The sequence below is a fragment of the Typopeltis vanoorti genome, chromosome 20, assembly GCF_054136105.1.
Source record: "Typopeltis vanoorti isolate ZY-2024b chromosome 20, IOZ_Tvanoo_1.0, whole genome shotgun sequence".
NCBI lineage: Eukaryota > Metazoa > Arthropoda > Arachnida > Uropygi > Thelyphonidae > Typopeltis > Typopeltis vanoorti.
The window spans coordinates 109,290,961-109,314,554 of NC_143568.1; the positions used below are offsets into that span (position 1 = coordinate 109,290,961).

Genomic DNA, 23,594 nt, shown 5'->3' on the forward strand with positions numbered 1-23,594 from the left:
TTTATCATTTCAAAATCATAAGATCTTTGAGTTTATCATAATTTTGAGTTTAAAACCAGCATTGTAACTTGAACGTTTCTCCATATTTCAAGCAAAAATTACCAATAATTTACAAAACTTGAGATATGTAATGAACAAGCCTTCACGAATGACTAATGAGCCATGAAAGCAGAACGCAGAATGATCAGTAATTGTAGGTCAGTAGAGATAGAGCAGCTGTGAAGATGTCCGTGTGATTGATGCCGTATTAACAAAAGATTGCATGACTAACAATAAAGGCAAGCCGACAATTGTGGGTTGAAATGCTGATTCTGGGAGAAATACTCTCTGCCTCCATATGAGAATGGCTTCCTCACCATTTGATTGTAAACACCTGATAAACGTTCCTTACATCATACATGAGATTCGAAACTAGGTCTCTCCAAACTTAGGGTTCATCTAAACCAGGTGTCGGAAACCTTTTCAGACTCATGGGCCACATTCAATGTTTATTTTTAATAATCGGGCCACAAGCATTTAATTAAGAGAAAATAGTGAGTGAAAAAAATACTTAAGTTATCAATTTTTATTATATCAATCTTAAAAAACACGGAAATATTTAAAGTATAAGATATGAAACAATCATGAAAATGAAACTCAATGAAAAATTATTATCACGTAAAAACAAAGTAATATAGTTTATGCATCACAATATGCTTCATGTGGCTTTTGTGCTTGTTTTTCCTTAGCCAAATTATCTATATCCACTTTATAACCTGACGTGCAAATTCGAATCGAAGCATGCAAATATTCATCAGACATTCGAGAAGAAAAATTTTTTTTTCTAAAACTCATGGCAGAAAATGCTTGTTCACAAATGTATGTGCTTCCAAATGCAACTATTATCTTCTTTGCGAAACTGATTAAGCCTTCAAATTTTTTTGGTAAGCATCGATAAAGTTTTTGGATATTTTCTAATGAAAACGCATTCTTTAATGTTTCATTGCATTGTAATTCCAGAACTTCCATCTGTAGTTGGTTTGGAATGTCATCAATGTCGACATTTAAAAGGGTTAAAAAATAATCGCATATTTTTATGAAAATCCACAAATCTTGTTGAAAATTCCATTTATAAATCTTCAATAATACCAACAAAAGTTTCCTTTTGTGTTTGCCATCCAACTGTAGATGCAGATTTGCAACATATATATATAATGATGTAGATTTTCTTCCAGCATATGTTTCTTCAACAGACATAGTTTGCCTTCAAAAGCTTTTATGTCAGAAAACAGTTTTGTAGTATTTTACTTTGGCCCTGCAGGTCCAAATTAAGTTCATTAATGTACTTTGTAATATCTACCATAAATGCAACAGATGTAATCCATTTTTTTCCGATAGTTGTGGGACAGTATTTTCTTGTTCCATCATGAAAATATCTATTTCTTCACATATATTGAAAAAAATTTTTAGCACAGCTCCTCTACTTAACCAACTAACAGCTGAGCAGTAGATAACATCCTTATACTCTGATTCTACTTCTATTAAGAATTCTTGAAGTCTATAATGTCTTTCATTGATGATAAAATTTTGCAACATAGTGCTTCCTGATGAATGATGCAATGGAACACAATTGAGTTATCATAACCTAAATACTGTAATTCTGCACAAATTCAACATACTACACCGGTGTTAGAGCCACACATTTCTTCCACCATTGGTTTTCAAACTTTTTAATTTTTTCCAGTCCAATTCTAAAGAATCAATAGTTTCTTTTACTTTTATAAACAAATCATTTTTAGTTGTGGTACCTTTAAACTACCCAAACTGGGCAATTCTTCATGAACATTAAAGTCACTATCGATATCCCGAATAAATATCATTAAGTGCGCAGTGTCTGTTACGTCAGTCTTTCATCCATTGCAGAGCATAGCAATCAAATGATTTTGCTTTAATTTAAGCTGCCCAAATAAATTGGTACCTATTTCTTCTACTTGCCTTGTACAAGTCCTTGAGATAAACTAATATCTTGAAATAAGGTCTTCTGTTCTGGGCATACGAGGGTGGTCTGAAAAGTTCTAGCCTAACAAGGAAGAAACGAATTTATAATTTCAAAATTATTTTTCAACATAATCTTCCTTAAGACTAATACATTTATTCCAGTGATGCTCCAGTGCCATTATCCTGTTCCTGTAGTGGTTCTCAGTAAGACATGTAAAATACCTCTCTACAGCTGCAATTACCTCTTGATTCGAAGAAAAACGCTGACCATCGAGGAAGAATTTTAGTTTTGGGAAGAGATAGAAGTCAGAGGGAGCCAAATCTGGGGAATAGGGTGAATATTCCAACAATTCATAGTGCAGATCTCCTAATTTTCCCATTGCTAAAACACTTTTGTGGTCAGGTGCATTGTCCTGATGAAAGATGATTTTTCTTCTGCAAACTGGGTCTTTTCTCACTAATTTTTTCGTCTAGCCTGGTTAAAAGATCGGAATAATATTCCCTGATTATTGTTTTACCCTTCTCAAGATAATTAATAAACAAAATGCCTTTAGCATCCCAAAACACTGATGCCATGACCTTTCCTGCTGATGGAACTGACTTTGTCATCTTTGGCACTGAACAACCAGCTTCTGTCCACTGTTTTTACTTCTGTTTGGATTCTTGTGTGTAATGGTGAATCCAAGTGTCATCCATAGTAATAAATCAACACACAAAATCAGTTTTATTCTTGTTAAAATGCTCCAAGCACTGTTCAAATATTTTCATGTGAGTGCATTTTGATCTGCTGTGAGCAAGCACGGCACCCATCTTGCACAAAGCTTTTTCATCCTTGTATCAAATCCAATTATGCATGCAAAATATATCTTGCACATTATTTTGAAATGCCTATAGTCTCAGCAATTTCATGCACTTTGATTCACCGGTCATTCAATACCATATTGTGCACTCGATCAATGATTTCTGTTGTTGTTACACTTTTTGGACATTCTTCACGTGGATCATCTCCGAGGCTGGTACAGCCATGTTTAAACTCAGCAGCCCATTTCTTAATTGTCGAAAATGAAGGAGAAGAGTGCCCATAAACTTTTATTAACTTCGAATGAATTTCTTTTGGTGTTAAACCTTCTTTTACAAAGAATTTTATAACCACACAATACTCAATTTTATCCATTTCAAGGGAATACAGACAACACTTTTGCTTTAGACAGCTGTATAAATCAAACTAGTTGATAGAATGACTTGCAATTTCACAAGGATGCTTATGACAGATGTACCAACTTAGAAAAAAAAAAATCCTGCCGATAGTGTTGCCATCATGGTCGAGGCCGAGAACTTTTCAGACCACCCTCATATTTATTCAATTACAGCTAATAAACATTGTTTAGTGAATTCTGAATCTGTATAAGTCCTCCCTTCTTTCGCAACCAGTTCCGCTACAACATAACTAGCATGAACAACTGATTCATTATGAATACTTTGCTTCTTAAATATGTTTTGCTGAGCAGTCAAATAACTAATTTATTAATTTGATTTTTTCTAAGTTCACAGTTCAAATCCTTGTATTGACTTTCATGTTCATTCTCATAATGATGTCTGATATCTTTCATAACAGCAACACTTTTATGACAAATAAGACAAAAAGGAGCTTACCCCCCATTTTCAATAAAGAAGTACTTGCTGTTCCATTCATCATTAAGCCTTCCTTCATCTGCAGTTTTACATTTTCTTGAACCCATTTTTGAAATTATTTTTATCAAATATATTTCCTCTGAAAATAATAGTTGATGTTATTGAATTATATTAAAAGATGGACCAGGGAACACAGCTGCAAAAGTGCACCAAAATCTTGGTTTCGTCAAATGAAGTTGCCTTTGTTATCCCCACTCATGATGACTCACACAGTTGACTTGCACCAAATAAATTATTTTTAATTTATTATTCATATTATAAAATGTATTATTTACATAATTCAACATATGGGTCATATGCCATGTAAGTATGGTCAACCTTTTATGGACCACCAAAAATGCAAGTTTGGGCCCCATTTGGCCTGCTGGCTACTGGTTCCCGACCCCAGATCTAAACTAACTGAGCTACGGAGGCTGTTTGTCTTTCATAGGCGTGATTTGTGTCATCTGCAACTAAAGTCAGTCTTCTGTATTCATCCTTTCTTGTATAAACTACATCTAGGGTTTTTGCTGCTTCAGCCAGTCTCTTTTTACAGATATTCCAATTTGTTCATCCTGGCCTCTGCCTTGTGCTGCTGTGGAGTACCCTGTTCTTTATACCTCCTCCACATCATTATCTTTCTTTGCAGCTTCTTCATAATTCTACGGCTCATAATTCCCCCCCCCCCACCTCCCACACACGCACTTTGTATATTCTCTTAACCTTAGGAATTCAATCTCTCACTGCTCTTTTGCATTATATTTCTTTGTTGTTAGATGAGCAGTTATTCTTTTCATTCTTATTCTTATCTTCAATCATGGATGCTAACATCCATTAGCTCTGCATTCATGTTTTTCACACATATTGCTTCTGTCTGCTTGAAAAATCCACAATGTATCCACATAATCTGAATATGTATAGCATACTTCACTTTCACAAAATGGCTGAAGGGCAAATCACTTAGACACAGCGTAGCCACCACCTTACTTTAGATACCCATTACTACACATTACTCTACCTTTAAATAGTTTGGAATAAAACTGAAACACACATATACTATATATTCTATAAGCACCCAACTTCTCTCACACATAAATACATCCAAAACCATATGCAATTAATTAAAAAACATACTTGAGCCCTTAGCTTTCTCAATCAGGACTTCATCTGTAATATTCACACACGTTTTCTCCAGCAAGGTTAACTAAACTAGGATGGAGTCCTTCTGGATTTGTGGAGACTATACTGTCATATTTCCACAGCAGTGTATATTCAAATAGACAAGTTGATAAAACAGGACAAAAATGAGAACATTTAAGTCATTTCATAAATCTCGCATGCGAGTGCATCTCTTTCGAATTAAGAATTATCTTCACGTTAGCACAAGAAAAGTATATTTAATATACTGCCAGATATTTCAGTTTGAAATTAACAAACTATCATCAGTGGCTTGACAGAAAACAGTTTTTTACAAGTTAGAATACAAACAATTGATCATTCAAAATTAGAACGAGCCGCGCAATGTTACATCATTAATCACAATATTATTTTACTGAAGAAAGGTAAACATAAGAGTGCAGAATAAATTACATGTATAAATTTACAGTGTCATACAAAAGACTTAATTTATAAAATCATTCAGATCAAACTTTCCTATATTTTTGATAAGGATAGGTAGTCATTTCGATTCAAGTTAGGGCGGTGAAGTAAGGCCTCAACACTCTCTTTGAATAGGCATTCTAATTTATACTGACATCTGTGTAGAAGGAGAGTTTTGGACCAGCGAATGTTATGGTTTGTCTCTATTCCATGTTGTGCCAATGGAGACTTATCAGATTTGTTGTGAAGAATATATTGATGTCCTTGTATGCTTTTTTCTGTAGATCGTCCGGTTTGTCCGGAATGATGTAAGAATGATGGCAGTCACATGGAACTTGGTATACACCAGGAAGAGACATAGTTGAGTGTTTCTCTTTACATGAGGGGAAATAGGTGGGTATTTTATTAATAGGAATATAAGTAGCTATTAGATCACATTTCTTCAAAATTCTTTAAATTTGTTCTGAAATTCCAGAGATATATGGATTGGAACTCGATTGATTCTTTGTTGTTTTGATTTGGTTTGTAGGAGTTGAACAGATGTTGTGTAGTTCTTTTGGAGAAGCCTTTTAATTTCATGTATTGTTTGATAGTAGATTCTGTAAATGATGAAGGAGTTGAACAATTAGTTCTAGCTAGTTGAATTAAACATTTTATGATTCCTGTCTTCTTAGGATGATGAGCAGATTGTTTGAGAATGTAATGTCCAGTAAAAGTGGGTTTTCTATAAACAGATGTTGTTAAATTACCTGATTGTGAGTGGATGAGAAGGATGTCTAAAAAGGATAATTTATTATCTTTTCAATTTCCATGGTGAACTTGATATGAGGGGTGTAAAGTATTGATTTTGGCTAAAAAGGAAGGTAAGGAATCTCTGTTGTGAGGCCACACTGCAAAAATTTCGTTTATATATCTAACCAAAATGAAGGTTGAGGGTATATAGATGAAAAACGAATGTCTTCTAAGTGGTCCAAATAAAAGTTGGCTAGAACAGGGGAAAGTGGACTTCCCATAGCAGTTCCTTATTATATGCCCATGGTAATGCACTCCGGATATTTCTTATGTAATATCCGGAATATCTCAGATATCTGGCAGTATATTAAATATACTTTTCTTTTGCTAATGTGTAGATAATTCTTAATTTCATGTCACAAGTTTCTCTCAAAAGTAGAATCTCTTTAGAATTATAATAATAATAATAAAAGTCAGATTTATGGTGTTTATTAATTTGTTTTCTTTCAAAATCAAGCACAGAAGATCCTTTATGTGAACTGTCCCAAGTTTTTTTTGTAAGTAGAAGTGAATACCCATGATATTCATTGGATGGATTAAGGGGTTCAATGGACTTACATAGTGAACAGTTAAAAAACAAAAGTTGCTAATGTTCTAAATTAACATGAATTCTGATTATCTTTTTTTAAAATTTGTTCTGATAAAAAAACATGAAGATAAATTATTTTTACTTTGCTGAAAATTACAGTAGCAGAATCCAATAAGCTGAAGAAATTTATATTGTGATGTCAAAAACTGTTTTTTATATTTAGAAAAGAAGTGTCTGTATCAGCAGTATCTGCTGCATTAAAAATTTTCAAGCATATGCCTCAGGTCTGTAATACTTTTTTATATTTTTCTTTCTCTTATTAAGTTTTGAACATTGTAACTTTGTATATATCAAAATAATAAGGTGTATGTTTATGTGTATCAATAAATTACTTTCTACAAGAAGTAATATCTAACACTTAATTGTATTATTTTTATTTTAATAGCACCAGTCAGGAAGTGACTCATGTTTGGCACATCTATCAGTTAGTTTATTGTTTGATATTTCATTCGATGTCTCCAGATCTCATAAAATGCAAGTGAGTTGAAGGGTTATATTACATACCATATTTATTTGCAGGTGTATTGAATGGCAGATTGATTTTGCAATTTTGTTTATTTAGTAATTAATTGAATATCTTCTATGCTATGAGGTATGACACACAAAAAAAAAATGAGACTAACCGTATAGTTTGGGAATGGAGACTGAGAAGAGAAAGACAAAGAGATGGTTATAGAGCATGTTCAAACCTGTCAACGTGAGACAAGGCTCAACTCCATCTCTTTACTCAGTACGAGTGGATCCTTGTTCAAATATAGACGTTTTTAGAAACAATTTAGTTGAATCCTGTGAACTAAATTGTTACCAGTATGTATTTCAACAGTGACTCTCAGTACGGGACGTCTATGAATTAAAAGTTTATTTTTCACTTAGTTAGAGTATAATAAATTTAGTTTAATCCTTTATCCAAGTGTGAGCAAACAAAGTTTGCGCCTGAAAGTATCTTCAGGACTGGGGCAAGGTGGTACAACACCAGGGCACTCCTTGCAAAGGTGGAGCAAGCTACCAACTCTCCTATCTCAGTATCTCCCATAATGCAAAACACATCTCCTTGCGGATATGTCTAATGTTAATGCATTAAGGGAAGGGCCACAACCCAGACTAGTTTCGACCTTTATTGAGGTCTCTTCAGTGGGAGCCAGGCCCAAGTGGAGATACCAGGCAGAAGCATTAGCAGGTCATCTCTACCTATAGGAGTTGCCAAATAGTGTGCCACCCTTTTTTAATAAATTACTCTGGATTTAGAGAAAGATGTTGAAAGTTTATTTTTCACTTGGTTAGAGTATAATAAATTTAGTTTAATCCTTCATCCAAGTGTGAGCAAACAAAGTTTGCGCCTGAAAGTATCTTCAGGACTGGGGTAAGGTGGTAACAACAGCAGGGCACTCCTTGCAAAGGTGGAGAAAGCTACCAACACTCCTATCTCAGTATCTCCCATAATGCAAAACACATCTCCTTGCAGATATGTCTAATGTTAATGCATTAAGGGAAGGGCCACAACCCAGACTAGTTTCGACCTTCATTGAGGTCTCTTCAGTGGGAGCCAGGCCCAAGTGGAGATAAAGGTCGAAACTAGTCTGGATTGTGGCCCTTCCCTTAATGCATTAACATTAGACATATCTGCAAGGAGATGTGTTTTGCATTATGGGAGATACTGAGATAGGAGTGTTGGTAGCTTTCTCCACCTTTGCAAGGAGTGCCCTGCTGTTGTTACCACCTTACCCCAGTCCTGAAGATACTTTCAGGCGCAAACTTTGTTTGCTCACACTTGGATAAAGGATTAAACTAAATTTATTATACTCTAACCAAGTGAAAAATAAACTTTCAACATATTTCTCTAAATCCAGAGTAATTTATTAAAAAAAAGGGTGGCACACCATTTGGCAACTCCTATAGGTAGAGATGACCTGCTAATGCTTCTGCCTGGTATCTCCACTTGGGCCTGGCTCCCACTGAAGAGACCTCAATAAAGGTCGAAACTAATCTGGGTTGTGGCCCTTCCCTTAATGCATTAACATTAGACATATCTGCAAGGAGATGTGTTTTGCATTATGGGAGATACTGAGATAGGAGTGTTGGTAGCTTTCTCCACCTTTGCAAGGAGTGCCCTGCTGTTGTTACCACCTTACCCCAGTCCTGAAGATACGTTCAGGTGCAAACTTTGTTGTTTGCTCACACTTGGATAAAGGATTAAACTAAATTTATTATATTCTATGAATTAATAAATTGGATAAACAATTAGTGCTCGGTAGGGAACTTATTAAGTTCAGTGGCATTTTGGACTGATGCCACAGAATAGCTTGAAACAGTTTCTCTAGTCAAACAGTACATGTGGTGTTGGATGAATCTTAATCCTCAAACTTGGTATCTAATGCTAGAATACCACAGCATTAGATACTGGGATACTCCATTCTTTCAATTACTCTTCCATGTGTATATGAACAATGCTAGTTAGTTGACTGCAAATGCAATTCACAGTTTTGTTGCTATGCATTGCATTCTGCTTTAACATTTGTGAAATCTTGTGCTATACATATTAGCAAACCTTCTATCTACTTTTCAACCTTAAATCCTCTAAGCCTCTCTAAATCAGTTTTTAGGGTTCTGATGACATTGACTGATAGAGCTCAGTTATGTCGTAATGCTACAAAAAATAAAAATTTCCAGACTTACTAATGAGATCTCTTCTTTCTGTCACAAATAAAAGAAAAAAAATAGTTTTCTTTTGCTCTGTTACTTTAGTACTGAGCAACTGTTATATCTATGCAAATCACAAACCTGTCCAGTTGTTGATTCTGTTCTCACTTTTGGAGTAATGTCTCTAGTGTTCTCAAAAAATGTTTGTCTCAGCAAATACACTGATGACATAAGGCGCTTAAGTTGATTAATGATGTATCTCTCACCAGTTCACTGCCATTTGCACTTTTAGTGCAGTTTTTACGCAATGTTCATTTTCTACAATACTACTTATTCAATACATTTATCTGAACAGATATATTTACAATAACTGTTCATTGCTTCCCTTTCTCATCTGTCCCTTAGAATGGGTTGAGTCCTCTAATGAGAGGTATACGATGAATAACAGTTTTCATTAGAATTGTTAAACCTGTGCAAAAGCTGTTCATTCATTGTATCTAATCCCAAACTTAAACAAATTTTTCTTCATTTCCTCTGCTGCCCTAATTTGAAGTAGCCTATCCTTTTATTATTTACTAAAGAATGTGATTTGCAGATGTTTAAATCCAATGTTAATACATTTTTTCTTTCTTTTCAGTTTCTAAAATCCATGGTGCCATTTTTTTTTTATCGTAATTCCTAACATCAGAGGCTAATTAATCTTTTATGTGTCAAATTGCCATAAAAAAAGTAATAAAAGTAAAAGCACATGCCTGAATTTGTTTCATTTACATTGGTTGGAAATAGTCATTAGATTACAAATGTAAAAAGAAACAAACTAGGAATTTGAGCTGTAATTAGTGGATTTGTGAAAAGATATTTTCCTTAAGATATATAAACTGTTGAAATATATATGTATAATAAACTGTTGATAGAGGGTAAAATTTCTTAACTGTGGTAAATGGTAATTCAGAAATAGAGAGATATTCAATAATTTCATGCATTAATGTGATGTAGATATATTAGTGGCATATATAGGATGAGGCCCAAGGAATCTGTCCTACCTCAAATTAAGAAGAATGTGTGCTGTCTGATTAAAAAAAAAAAAAAAATCTACAAACTAAAATTATAATTTTTCATTATCGTCAACAAACCATCATTATTGATGGCTTGTCGATATCACATTTTCAGGTGATAGGAGAAAAGATAATTTAAAGAAAGTTTACCTACTTATAAGAAAACAGTGCAGTGAATCTCCTCCTCGCCTCAGGAAAATTCTGTATGTGCCACTGATGATAGGCTTATATTTATGTAATTTCTTGTTGACCTTTTTTATTTTTCAAAACAGAATGTTCACGTAACAGTCATGGAACCAGAATTAATGTTGTATGATGGTAAGTAAGAATGGATGTTTATTTTTATTACCATAGCTTTTTTTTTTTTTTTTTTTTATCTAAATTGTATAAAATATTTCAACCTAATTTCTGTTAAACTTGACTGTCAACTATGGTGATGGCATTGTTAACAACAGTCAAATATGAAGCTTATGTTAATTGGGATTTGAGAGGCCTAATCACTATGTAACAGCTTGGCATTGGTGTAGAGATAACTTACATTTCCATTTTGATAAGGTTTCATTTATGTCTTCTAAGTGGTCTGCGCTAAGGCAACTCGTGAATGCCGGTGAATGTATTCCCGTAAGCTCTCTGGTCAACTTTTTTTTTTACAAAACTTTCATAGTTTCTACATTTGGCTTTGAAATAATGCTGGATTTAATATCCACTTTACTTATATAATTTTGCATCACCGAACTGGAGCTTTTTGGCTCTTTATTTTAGTAAACTCTTTACTAAAATAAATCTCTTTATTTTAGTAAAGAGAGTTCGTTTACGAAAAATAAAATACACCTCTCCAACATTTCAAGTTCCTTAGTACTGAATGAGAGTTTTTGCTCTCTTAAGGTTGCTGCCTCTTCTCTGAGGAGAACCAACCAGTTCAAAACAGCTGTCAGACCAGTGAAACCTTATCAAAATGGACCAATAAAAGGTGAATATGTAGATGCTTGGGCAGTGTTTACGGTGTATGTCTTCTGAGTGATCCACACCAAGCCAACTTGTGAATGTTGCCTTGCCGTGGATCATTACAGTGTGAGTGTATTCCTGTAAGCTCTCTCTGGTCAACACTTTTATGAAACTTTCATAGTTTTTACATTCGGCTTTCAAATAATGCTGGATTTAATATTCACTTTACAGTAAACCCTCGATTTAACGGACAAAATTTCTGGTCCTTATGTCACATGAAAATTAGCACCCTGTTAATTTTAAAATGCTTTTAACCAATTTTATTATTTTTTGTTATTAATTTCCTGTTATTTTTAACAAATTTTGGCAACTAGGCCATCATATATTGGAAAAACAGTGTAGTAATTTAGTTGACATAAATGAGTCACCCCTCGTTTTGTTGAATCTTCAGTTTTATTGAAGGATTGAAGCCATTCTAGTAAATATCTTTTCTAATTTTATATCAGGTTTTATCCTTCATCCAAGTGTAAGCAAACAAAGTTTGCACCTTAAGTACTTTCAGGACTGTGGCAACTCATGGCAAAGGTGGTACAAGTTCTCATCACTTGCCTTAGTAGCTCCCATAATGTAAAGCACATCTCCTTGGAGGTTGTACTTTTTTAATGATCTGGCTATTTTTTCTGAGGTACCACGGATGTAAGGAATGGTGATGACATTTCTGAAGTCTTTCTGAAGAGATGGTTGGAGAATGGAGAAGGACTTTATTATTTTTTTAATTCTGTAGTCATTATAGCCATTGGAAAGGAAGTTATTGTGTATGTGTTTGAGCTAGGTTGAAAGGGCAGTTTTACTGAAACAAAGATTGTGGGCCCTATTGGTCAGAGTTTTAATAATGCCATATTGCTGGGAGGGGTGGTGGGAGAGTTTTTGAACGTATCTGCCTGTATAAGTAGGTTTTCTATATACAGAGAAAGAAAGGTTACCATTAGGAAGGCGTGTTACTAAGGTGTCAAGGAAGGCCATCACCATTCCTTACATCCGTGGTACTTCAGAAAAAAATAGCCTGATCATTAAAAAAGTACAACCTCCATACAGCTTTTAAGCCCCACCTTAAACTTGCTACTCTTATCCACTCCACTAAAGATCCAGCTCCCTCCTCTTTCAGTGCCTGGTGTATATAGAATACCTTGTTCCTGTAAACTTGCCTACTTCGGACAAACAGGCAGGTCAGCATCCATCCGGTTAGAAGAACACGATTATGGTCAATCTGGCCTTGCAGACCATTTTGGATACATCTCACAGGATCTCCTGGAAAAAAACTACCATGCTCCACCATAGTAAATTCAAATAAGAAAGACTATTCTTTGAATCTGCATCTGCACTCAGGAATCAACCTAATTTAAACAAATATGGTTGCATTAAACTTCCCAAAATTTGGGAAACTTTAATTATCAGAGATCCTTCTTTACATCCCAGGCCACCTGCAAATGCCTATAGAGGGCGCACCACCTAGATAGGACTTTAGTTTCACTTTGTATTGTATTTGTGTGTGTTGTTACAAAAAGTTTTTGTAATCCCCGAAGATGTCTCTGTGACGGAGACGAAATATTGGAAGTATTAAAATTCGTTTTAATCCTTTCTCAGTGCTGTTAATATTCCATTAAACCTCTAACATGAATTCTTCACAGCACTTAAGCCCGAACACACGTATTCTGATCATTCTTGGTGATGAAATAGCACGCAATGCAAAACAATACACTAAGTCAAAACTACACTTATCGAGGCTATTAAATCGGCTGGCCTTTTTAAAAAGATGTTGGGACTTAAGAGTTATTCCTAACTGTGTTAGGCTTAAAACCAAATTTAAATCTAATAAAGCCCTCCGGATATACAAACGTGCTAGTCTGGCACTATTACGAGAGCAAATTACTGAAACTCGCACCAGCCTCACTATGACAAATGCCGCCATTGTCTCATTACAGACAGATCTCTCCGCTATACTCAGTCCTGAACTTTGGTCTATTCTCCTTAGCATCTCAGAAGCTTCCTCTCAAAAAGAATTCCAGAAAATAAAAAATCAGCACATCAAAAAGTTCAATAACCTTTGCAAATCTAAACCACTACCTGAAGTTCAACCGCTCCATACAGTAGTCAACCTATCTTCTAAAAGACTAAGCGAAGATGCTGTTAGTGCACTAAGCCTCGGACACAATTTTGCCATTGCACCTATTGGAGTTCCGGTATTGGATATTATGTACAACATCGAACGCGAAATCTGTCACGTAGCTCCAAAAACAGCCAATAACATCAGACTTGACGTAGCTAACATTCTCTCCTGTTCTTCACCTCCTAAAGTTAATTTATCTTCCAGTCAGCTCTCTGCCCTCAAAAAATTACGGAAAGAAAAAGGTATTGTCATCACCAGAGCTGATAAGGGTAATGCCACTGTTGTTCTCAACGCCTCAGAATATAATCGGAAAATGGATATTATTCTCCATGATCATGCTACCTACATACCACTGGCACACAATCCCACAAAAACTCAAGTTAAAAAAAATTAAAAAAACCTACTTAAAAAAGTTTCTTTCTGGCCTCTTGACATTACAAAAAAACTCAAACCATTCTGTTCTCGTCCCCCCCCCCCCCCCCAGACATACAGTTTACCCAAAATCCACAAACCTAATTCTCCCCTAAGACCTATAGTAGATGCCACCAATGCACCTTGCTACAAATTATCAAAGTAGCTAGCTAACTCTTTGACCCCCCCCCTCACTGGTCTTACCTCATCTTATGTAAAAAACTCCACCCATCACCCATTTTAAAAACTTAATTGAAAATCTTACTTTAAATAATACAGATATATTGGTCAGCTTTGTGACATCATCTCTTTGTTTACAAATATTCCCCTAATTGACACCTTAACACTCTTAAAAAACGTTTTTCCTTCTGATATCTTAGAGCTCTTTTCCTTTGCCATCAACTCTGGTTATTTCTCTTGGTAGAACAAAATCTACAAACAGATAGAGGGAACTGCTATGGGTTCCCTCTCACCCCCTCTTGCCAATTATTACATGGAAAATTTTGAAAAACGAGCCATTGACTCTTCTCCTCTAAAACCTTTTATCTGGCTCAGATATGTAGATGATGTGTTCTCTATTTGGCCTCATGGCCCAGACATATTAGATTCCTTCCTCAGTCACTCAAGTCTACAATCCAGTTTACGATGGAAAACGAAAATAACAATAGTTTACCTTTCCTAGACACCTTAGTAACACGCTTTCCTAATGGTAACCTTTCTTTCTCTGTATATAGAAAACCTACTCATACAGGCAGATACATTCACAAACTCTCCCACCACCACCCCTCCCAGCAATATGGCATTATTAAAACTCTGACCAATAGGGCCCACAATCTTTGTTCCAGTAAAACTGCCCTTTCAACCTAACTCAAACACATACACAACACCTTCCTTTCCAATGGCTATAATGACTACAGAATTAAAAAAATAATCGAGTCCTTCCCCATTCCCCGACCATCTTTTCAGAAGGACTTCAGAAATGCCATCACCAGTCCTTACATCTGTGATACTTCAGAAAAAATAGTCAGATCATTAAAAAAGTACAACCTCCATACAGCTTTTAAGCCCCACCGTAAACTTGCTACCCTTATCTGCTCCACTAAAGACCAGCTCCCTCCTCTTTCAGTGCCTGGTGTATATAGAGTACCTTGTTCCTGTAAACTTGCCTACTTCAGACAAACAGGCAGGTCAGCATCCATCCGGTTAGAAGAACACAGTTCTTACATCTGCAAACACGATTATGGTCAATCTGGCCTTGCAGACCATGTTTTGGATACATCCCACAGGATCTCCTGGAAAAAACTACCATGCTCCACCATAGTAAATTCAAAAAAGAAAGACTATTCTTTGAATCTGCATCTGCACTCAGGAATCAACTGAATTTAAACAAATACGGTTACATTAAACTTCCCAAAATTTGAATTATCAGAGATCCCTCTTTTACATCCCAGGCTACCTGCAAATGCCCATAGAGGGCGCACCACCTAGATAGGACTTCAGTGTCACTTTGTATTGTATTTGTGTGTGTGTGGGTGTGTGTGTGTGTTGTTACAAAAAGTTTTTGTAATCCCCGAAGATGTCTCTGTGACGGAGACGAAATATTGGAAGTATTAAAATTAATTTTAATCCTTTTTCAGTTCTGTTAATATTCCATTAAACCTCTAACATGAATTTATGCTATTACTATTTTAGCCAATATAGAATATTACAGTAAAATCTCTCATAACTGGCACTCAATTAACTGGAAATACCAAAACAATGGTACTTTTGAAGGTCTAAATTTAAACCCTAAATGAAAGCCTATGAGATAAGAAAAATATGCAATGAACTTGGAAGGTAGCATCCAAGATTTTCAGAAACAGTTCACATTGAAAGACACCATAAGTACTTCATCTCTTGCCTGGAAGAATGTAAAGAACATTACTTTATTGTTTGGGGCCAATGATCATGTTTGAAGATGACGAATCAATGGACAAAGGTTTTTATGGTTTTAAAACACGTCCCGTGTCCAACATCTTGGATTTAGTAACACATTCGGAGAAGGTTAGTGAAGAGGAGGTGCAGGCTTGGGTGGATGTAGACAATTCCATTCCCATCACTCTCTCTCTCTCTCCCTCTTGATGATGATGAAATAATCGAGCATGTACCGTGAAAGGAGGAGGATGAAGATGAGGACGACGGCACGCAGACCAAGAAAGTTACGTGGAAGGAAGCTGACGAAGGATTGCAGACTTTCATAAGATTTGCTGAGCAATGTTCATCTATATCAGCACATGATGTTATGAAACTACACAGTGCATTTTTAAAGTTCTGGCAACAATCTTGTATGCAGGAAGACATTCGAATTTATGTTATGTCGTCACACTTAGAAATTCACAACAACTTTCATGTGAAAATATGTGCTGTAATTTTTAAATGTTGTTTAAATTTGATTTTGTGAAATATAAAATTATATGTATATGTTTTAAATTTTAAAAAATCCGCACTATTTTTGATATTATTTTATTTAATTATGGCTGGCAGATCAAAAAACACGACTAACGAACTTCACATGCTGCAATTTCTACAGATGGCATCACAAAACATGAACACATAAGTTTTTGAAATATATATTCAATTATCCAGCAAAATCTCGTATCTGGAATTGGCAAAGTCTCATTGTTGCCGGTTAAGAGAGATTCTACTATATTTGGCACTTTGGGATCTAGCCAACCAATCAGATCCTCATTTCTTCAGCATCCAAGTGATATCTAGTATTGTGGCGCACCACAGAAAAGCAAGTCTCAGACATTAGGTTAGAAGCTGCAGTTCTCCATTTTGTTAAATGCAATATGGAGGTATTCTCCAGTTATCTAGCTTTGATGCAGAAATGAATCCAAGAATATATAATTAAGTTACTACCACATCTTTTATCTAATTCGTGGTGGTCATCTTAGCACACTGAACAACTTCTGTGTACTAAAACATAAAGCATGTAAGCAACTAAAATAGACCAACTCAATTCATTATATATCACTCTGACACATACTAAAAAAACAATAAAAAATAATTTTTTTAAACATAGAAATCCTATGGTATTTAAAATAACATAAGCATTAAGACTGTTGTGGAAAGTTTTTTCCCACTTGGTTATAAATTAAATTAAAGTTACCAAGAAATTACATTCTTGATTAATTCAATATCCAAGTGTATGCAAATAAAGTTCCTGTGTGAAATATCTTCTTGACTAAACTTCTTGTATATAGCAGCTAATAACTTCTGATTAATTGCCTTAGTATCACACAGTACAAAGCACACACCCTTTCAAGCATGTGTAATGTTTTGCATTATGGGAATGGCAATTACACAGAATAGCTTTGACCTTTATTGAGGGCTAATCCATGGGAACCAGATCCAGAAGAGATACCAAGGTTGAAATGATGCAGAAATCTTATACAGTAAATCTTATACTTCACTCACTTTAATGCTGGCTGGTTGGCCGAGTGGTTAGCATATCCGCTCTTCAGCCAAAAGGCTGTGGGCATGGATGTTTGTGATTGTCTGTGAAAATACTAGTGGTGGTGGTGGTCAGTGGTAGATGGCATTGGTGTAGATGATGAAGGTAGTTGTGATTGATGGAGTGGTGGAGACGGAGAGTTGTAGAGTAGGTGCCCTCCCTCGATGAGTCTTTGGACTCTCTGGAGGTGTTAAGTAATAGTAATACTTTGTATAATGACATTATAGGTGCCAAAAAATAAAGTTCTGTGCTATGCAAAACTGCATTGTTTAAAACATTATCATAACATATTATAGTGTGATGCATTCCAAACTGACAATTACAGTATTGGTGGGGGAATCATTTATTTATTGCAATCTCACTAGAAATACTAATTAATGTGTACAGAAAAATTAAAATGGATTAAAATAAAATGAAAAAAAAAAGTAATGATGTTTATTGTTGATAACTGACACAAGTTTTTATTTGGAAAACTCATATTTAAACAATGTAGTTTGCTCAGCATTATATTTCATTTTTTCTTCATGCATATCTTTGTGACATCGGTTAGCATTTTGAAATGTTTGCTAAACTTGAATGCTTCACTCATTGTTAAGATCAGCATCCATAAGAAAATCAGAAGCATGGTCTGTGTTTCTGAAGTCAAAAGCATATTTAATGAGAATTCTTTAGTGGGCACTTCAGTTACTGTCTTATCTAATTTATATTCCTCTTCTTCATGTAAACATTGTTGATCCATCTCCATAAGTATTTAATCATCTAGGTAATTTGAATGTTAGTCAGTTCATTTGCTCACATTGTCAGAATTCAAAGTTTCAGATCTTTCCCAATCTACACAATGTCTTCAAGAACAGTTTTACTTTGTGATTCAAAGCTAGTGAAATCGTTTCTACAATGTGATGAAACATATTGCCACACAGCTCTTATATTGCTAACAGTTCTAAAATATTTAATATATATTCTAAAAGTTTTAAAATATTCAAAAATTTGTCAAAGTTATGACCCCATCTCCCATTATTGCTTGTATGGCTTGAGAAATCATCTCAAATAATAGGCCTCAAACATAGCAGTGACACCCTGATCCATCGGTTGCAATAATGATGTGTTAGGTGTCAGAAAAAATGAATTTTAATATTTTCATGTAAGTCAGAAATACAGTAGGATGACCTGGTGCATTGTCTATTAACAAGAAAATTTTGAAATCAATATCACTATCTTTATAGTAATGCTCAACTCTGGGACAAAAATAAGCTGTAAACCTTTGTTCAGATATTTGTCGTATCACCCATGCTTTCTTATTTGATGGCCATATTACAGGAAGAGTACTTTTAGCATAGCCCTTAAGAGCCCATGGATTTCCAGCTCGATAAACAAGCAAAAGCTTAATCTAAAGCCACCAAATGCATTTTCACCTAATAAAAATGACCAGTGGTCTTTTTCAATTTTTTATCCTAGTTGTGAATTTTTCTTTTTCCTTTTCTGCTAAATAAGTGCATGAAGGCATCTTCTTTCAAAACAAACCTATTTCACTGACAATAAAAATTTGTTTGTCCTTTTAGCCTCTTTTTTTAATCACTTTTTTAACTAACTGGGAGAATATGCAGCAGCAGAAGCATCATTATCAGCACCAACACTTTCACCTATGATTTGAACGTTATGGAGCTCTATTTGCTTTTTTAAAGTTCTAAATGCAGCCACAACTTACTGAAAAGTTTCTTCTTCTTCTCCATTTCTTTTACTGCCTTATGGGGACTTATTGCTTTTACTTGAATTATAATTCAAGTTGACTTATAATTGAATTGTAAGTCAATAATTTGACAAAGTAAATTTATTTTATTTATTTTATTATTATTTTTTTCAGCTGTGTGTGTGTGTGTGTGTGTGTGTGTGTGATTTTTACTCAATTTCTCATGCTTATTTCAAATATGTTTTTAATTTTTTCCTGTCACATATAGTTTTTGAGAAACAAGTGTATACAATTTTATGATATAAACACTATTAACAGTATCATACATGCAGAATGAAAGTCATCTAAATGACTGTCCTAATGCCCTCCATTTATAAGATGAATTTGGTGTTTTCCTGTTTCATAGCCCAGCAGTAATCAGCTAACATAGCATGACTCTACTTTCCCTTATGCCTGCCTTCCATCATCATAATCTGCTGATGTTCATCACTTACGAACCCAAGATTTTCTAGGTGAAAGTCTAGATGTGATTCCAAATTTAAGATCTTTCATTAACAGTCTAATTTCTGGCCTATTGAAAATACCTTCCTTTACTTTTGCATCACTTATTTTCGGAAATTTTTGTTCAGATACTGAAACTTCTTCTTCCTGATTCATTCCTTTCACAAAGTTTTCATGAGTCCAAGTTTGATTTGAAGTGGTGGCAAATAGATTTTTTCTGTCTCTCCTAATGGTGCATGTTTAACCTCCCTACCGGCCAATGTGGATGAAATAGTGACACCAAATTGCACTTCTTATCCATGTTATTCAATGGGTTTTAGAGCTTCGTATCCAGATTTATCTCTATGTCTATAGACGTCGTGGCCGGTTGGGGGATTAACATTCTTTCCTCCAGGTGTGAAATGTTAAACTTAACAAATTAGATTTCATTTATCATATCGAAAGAGGTCTAAGATCCCTCACCTCCAGTTTAGCCAGCAAAATATGAATGGAAACATCATACTTATTAAACTCTAACAAACAACTAAGGTATAACCTAACCAAAGCAGAAAAATTAGCCGTTAAATCCTTAAAAATTAACAAAGACATTGTGATTACAAAAGCAAATAAAAGTAATGCTACTGTTGTCCTCAATTGGACAGCATACCTAGAAAAAATGAACCATTTGGTATCTGACCTCAACACTCAACAAATAGTGAACTACAACCTTTCAAACCACATCAAAAAGAAAACAACAGAATTAATCAAATTGACGATCACGTGGTTAGAAGAAACAATAAAAAAACTAATACTGCATTATGCTTGTGCTCCCAGAATTTATGGCCTGCCAAAAATACACAAAACGAACACGCCACTATGCCCGATAGTTGAAGGAATCGACCGCCCTAATTATCACTTAGCCAAGAAATTAGCAGCCACACTCAGAGAGTTGGTAGTCATTCCCCCTCCTACATAAAAAATACACAGTACTTCCTAAACAAAATTAGAAACATCACACTCAGCGACGAAGATTTATTAGTCAGCTTTGACATAACTGCCCTTTTCTCTAATGTCCCAAGTATTTCATGTGGCAAAATAATTTTTACCTACAAAAATAAGATACGGCCATGGACTCACCATGGCTGTATCTAACATAGCTAACTTTTACATGGAAGACTTCGAGCAACGTGCTCTAGATTCAGCCAGGCTAAAGCCCAAAATCTGGCTCAGATATGTTGATGATATTTTAGCCATTTGGCCCCATGGCCACGAAACATTAAATACTTTCCTAAGCCACCTTAACAAACAACACCAATGTATCGAATTAGCCATCAAAATTTAAAACAACAACTTTTCCTTTTCTAGACACACTTATCACATGTCTTCCCTCAGGCTGTCTCTCCTTAACAGTCTACTGCAAATCTACACACACAGGCCAATACATATATACATAAAAATTCGTGCCCTAAAAACTAGGAGTCATCAGCACCCTCAAACACAGCCCTAATAATTTGCTCTAATGAACAAGCTCTGAACTAAGAATTTGAAATCATTAATCAAACATTTGTAAAAAATGGCTACAATAAAAAAAAAAAAACATTTCACAAGATCCAACATAAAAATGCCACTAATAAAAAAGATCACAAGACTGCCATATCCTACATTAGGGACATTTCAGAAAAAATAGATAGAACACTACTTAAATACAACATTAAGACTATCTTCAAACTCTTGACAAAATTAACAAATTTACTTAGCTTTTCCAAATATCCTCTTCCATACTTGGCTTACCCAGGAATTTACAAAATTCAGTGTACCTGTAACATACCTTACATAGGGGAAACAGGATGCACCATCTCAATCAGAAAAGATGAACACAAACGACACATTAAATACCTTCACTATGGTAAAACAGACCTATCAGACTACGCACTTGAAACATGCCACAAAATTGACTGGAAAAGCACCAAGGTTCCTACACTGCACCAAAACCTGGTTAGAAAGAAAATTCAAAGAAGCTTGTGAAATGTTGAAACATTATCTAAACCTGAACAGAAATGCTGGATTAATCATTCCAAGAATGAAGAGAATCCATCTGCAATCCATATAGCAACAAGAGCAAGCCCAAACAGAAGAAAATCTCAATACGAGAAGACTTTAGAAATGTTTAATGTCTGTTTATATTTTGTTTTTATTTTTAAAAAAATTATTTATTTTTTTATATATATATATATATATATTTTTTTTTTTAATCATCATCATCATTGAATTCCTGCCATGTACCCTCAACGGGTGTACAGGATATGATAGTACTACATGAAAAATTTACATCATTACTAACTTCCTATCTACAATTTTCGTCCAAATCAGTCCGTTACTTGTCAAGACTCCAACATTATCAGATCTTATATATCTATCGTCTAAGGCACTTTGTACCGTATCAATCCACCTATATCTTGGTCTTCCTCTGGGTCGTTTTCCTGCCAACTTGGCAGAGAGCACTTGTTTTGTTAATCTTTCCTCGCCCATTCTGTTTAAGTAACCAAACCACCTGAGATTAGCTCTGCTAATGCATTCCTGGATGCTGACAATGTCAAGTTCTTTCCTAATATCCTCATTTTTAATATGATATTGTCATTGATGCCATCTGTTCACGCCTCGAATCTTTCTCAGGACTCTCATATCTGCAGTCTCTAGTCTTTGGTCAAGTGTTTTACTTCTGACCCAGCTATCAGATCCATAAGTTAAAACTGGTTCGAACATTGTCTTGTATACAGTTTAGTGTTCCGACTAATTTCTTTCTTATTCCATATGAATTTATTCAATTGACTTCCCACCATACCAGCTTTGTTGATTCTGTTGTCTGTTTCCATATTTAATTTACCATCTTCACTAAAAATTGTGCCTAAGTAGCTGAAATGTTTTACTTGTTCTATAAGTTCTCCATTCACAATGCAGTTGATATTTTCAATGTTTCTGCCTATTTTCATTGTCTTTGTCTTTTTAATGCTGACCTTCATACCATATCTATTACAACAGTTATTCAATTTAGTCAGGGGAATCTTGCAAACTTGTAGCGGATTTATTTAGAAGTATAACATCGTCAGCATAAAGCAAAGAGCTGACGTTAACATCTAAAATTCTGATATCATGTTTAATACCACTTTCCTTCATAATGCGATCCCTATAGATAATGAATAACAGACCGGATAATGTACATCCTTGTCTCACACCAGATTTAACATTAAACCATCTTCCTGTACTTCCTTCAATTCTAACTGCTTTAAAAAGTTTAAAAGTTTAAACTTTTTAAAGTTTAAACTTTTAAACTAACTTTTAAACTTCTAACTGCTCTAAAAGTTTAAAACACCATACAGTAAAGTTTTAAAAGTTTAAATTACTGTATGGTGGTTTAAAAGTCTTACAGTGGCTGCACTGCAGCCACTGTAAGACTTTTAAACCACCATACAGTAATTACTCCATACTTCAAGGATATCTTTTTCTCCAGTTTTCATGTCACCTTTATCATCTCTAATTCCTTTTACAACACTCTTTCCTCCATTTCTGAGCTTCTTCAACAACCTCCAGAATATCTTGCCACCTTCTTGATATTTATTTTCTATGTTCTTGCCAAAGTCTTCCCATGACTTTTATTTAGCTAGTTTTACACAGTGTTTCGCTTTCTTACATTTGTCTCTGTATTCTCTAAGAACACAAGTGGACTTATTTGCCAGGAACTTTTGATATGCTTTCTTTTTTCCTTCACTGCCTCTTTAACTTTCTGTGTCCACCATGGAGTTCTCATTTTTCTATCCTTGCAGACAACCTCACCACATGTCTCTCTGGCTGAATCAATCAGGGTTTTCTTCAAGGCTTGCCACTGAATCTCCAGGGTTTGGTTCTATTGTGTCACCGATTTCTTATCACAACTGTTTTAACCTTTTATGCTATATCTCCATAATACACTATCGGGTAGCACGTGGTACCTCTGAGGGACAATGGAATTTCCTCGAGAACGAGGCAGTATCAGAGTGTCTGAGATTTACCGCTCGTAAAACGCCAAGAAATTTATTTGTTTTGCTGAGCTA

General features: G+C 34.9%; 1 protein-coding gene across 1 annotated transcript in view; it reads left to right on the forward strand.

The window, feature by feature from the left end:
- hob (bridge-like lipid transfer protein family member hobbit) overlaps nt 1-23,594 on the forward strand; it is an 844,941-nt gene that overhangs the window by 89,167 nt on the left and 732,180 nt on the right. Inside the window, exons 6-8 of the mRNA XM_090409957.1 lie at nt 6,792-6,852; nt 7,014-7,106; nt 10,593-10,638. Of these exons, the coding sequence (XP_090266083.1) occupies nt 6,792-6,852; nt 7,014-7,106; nt 10,593-10,638 (200 nt within the window). The remainder of the gene's footprint in view (nt 1-6,791; nt 6,853-7,013; nt 7,107-10,592; nt 10,639-23,594) is intronic.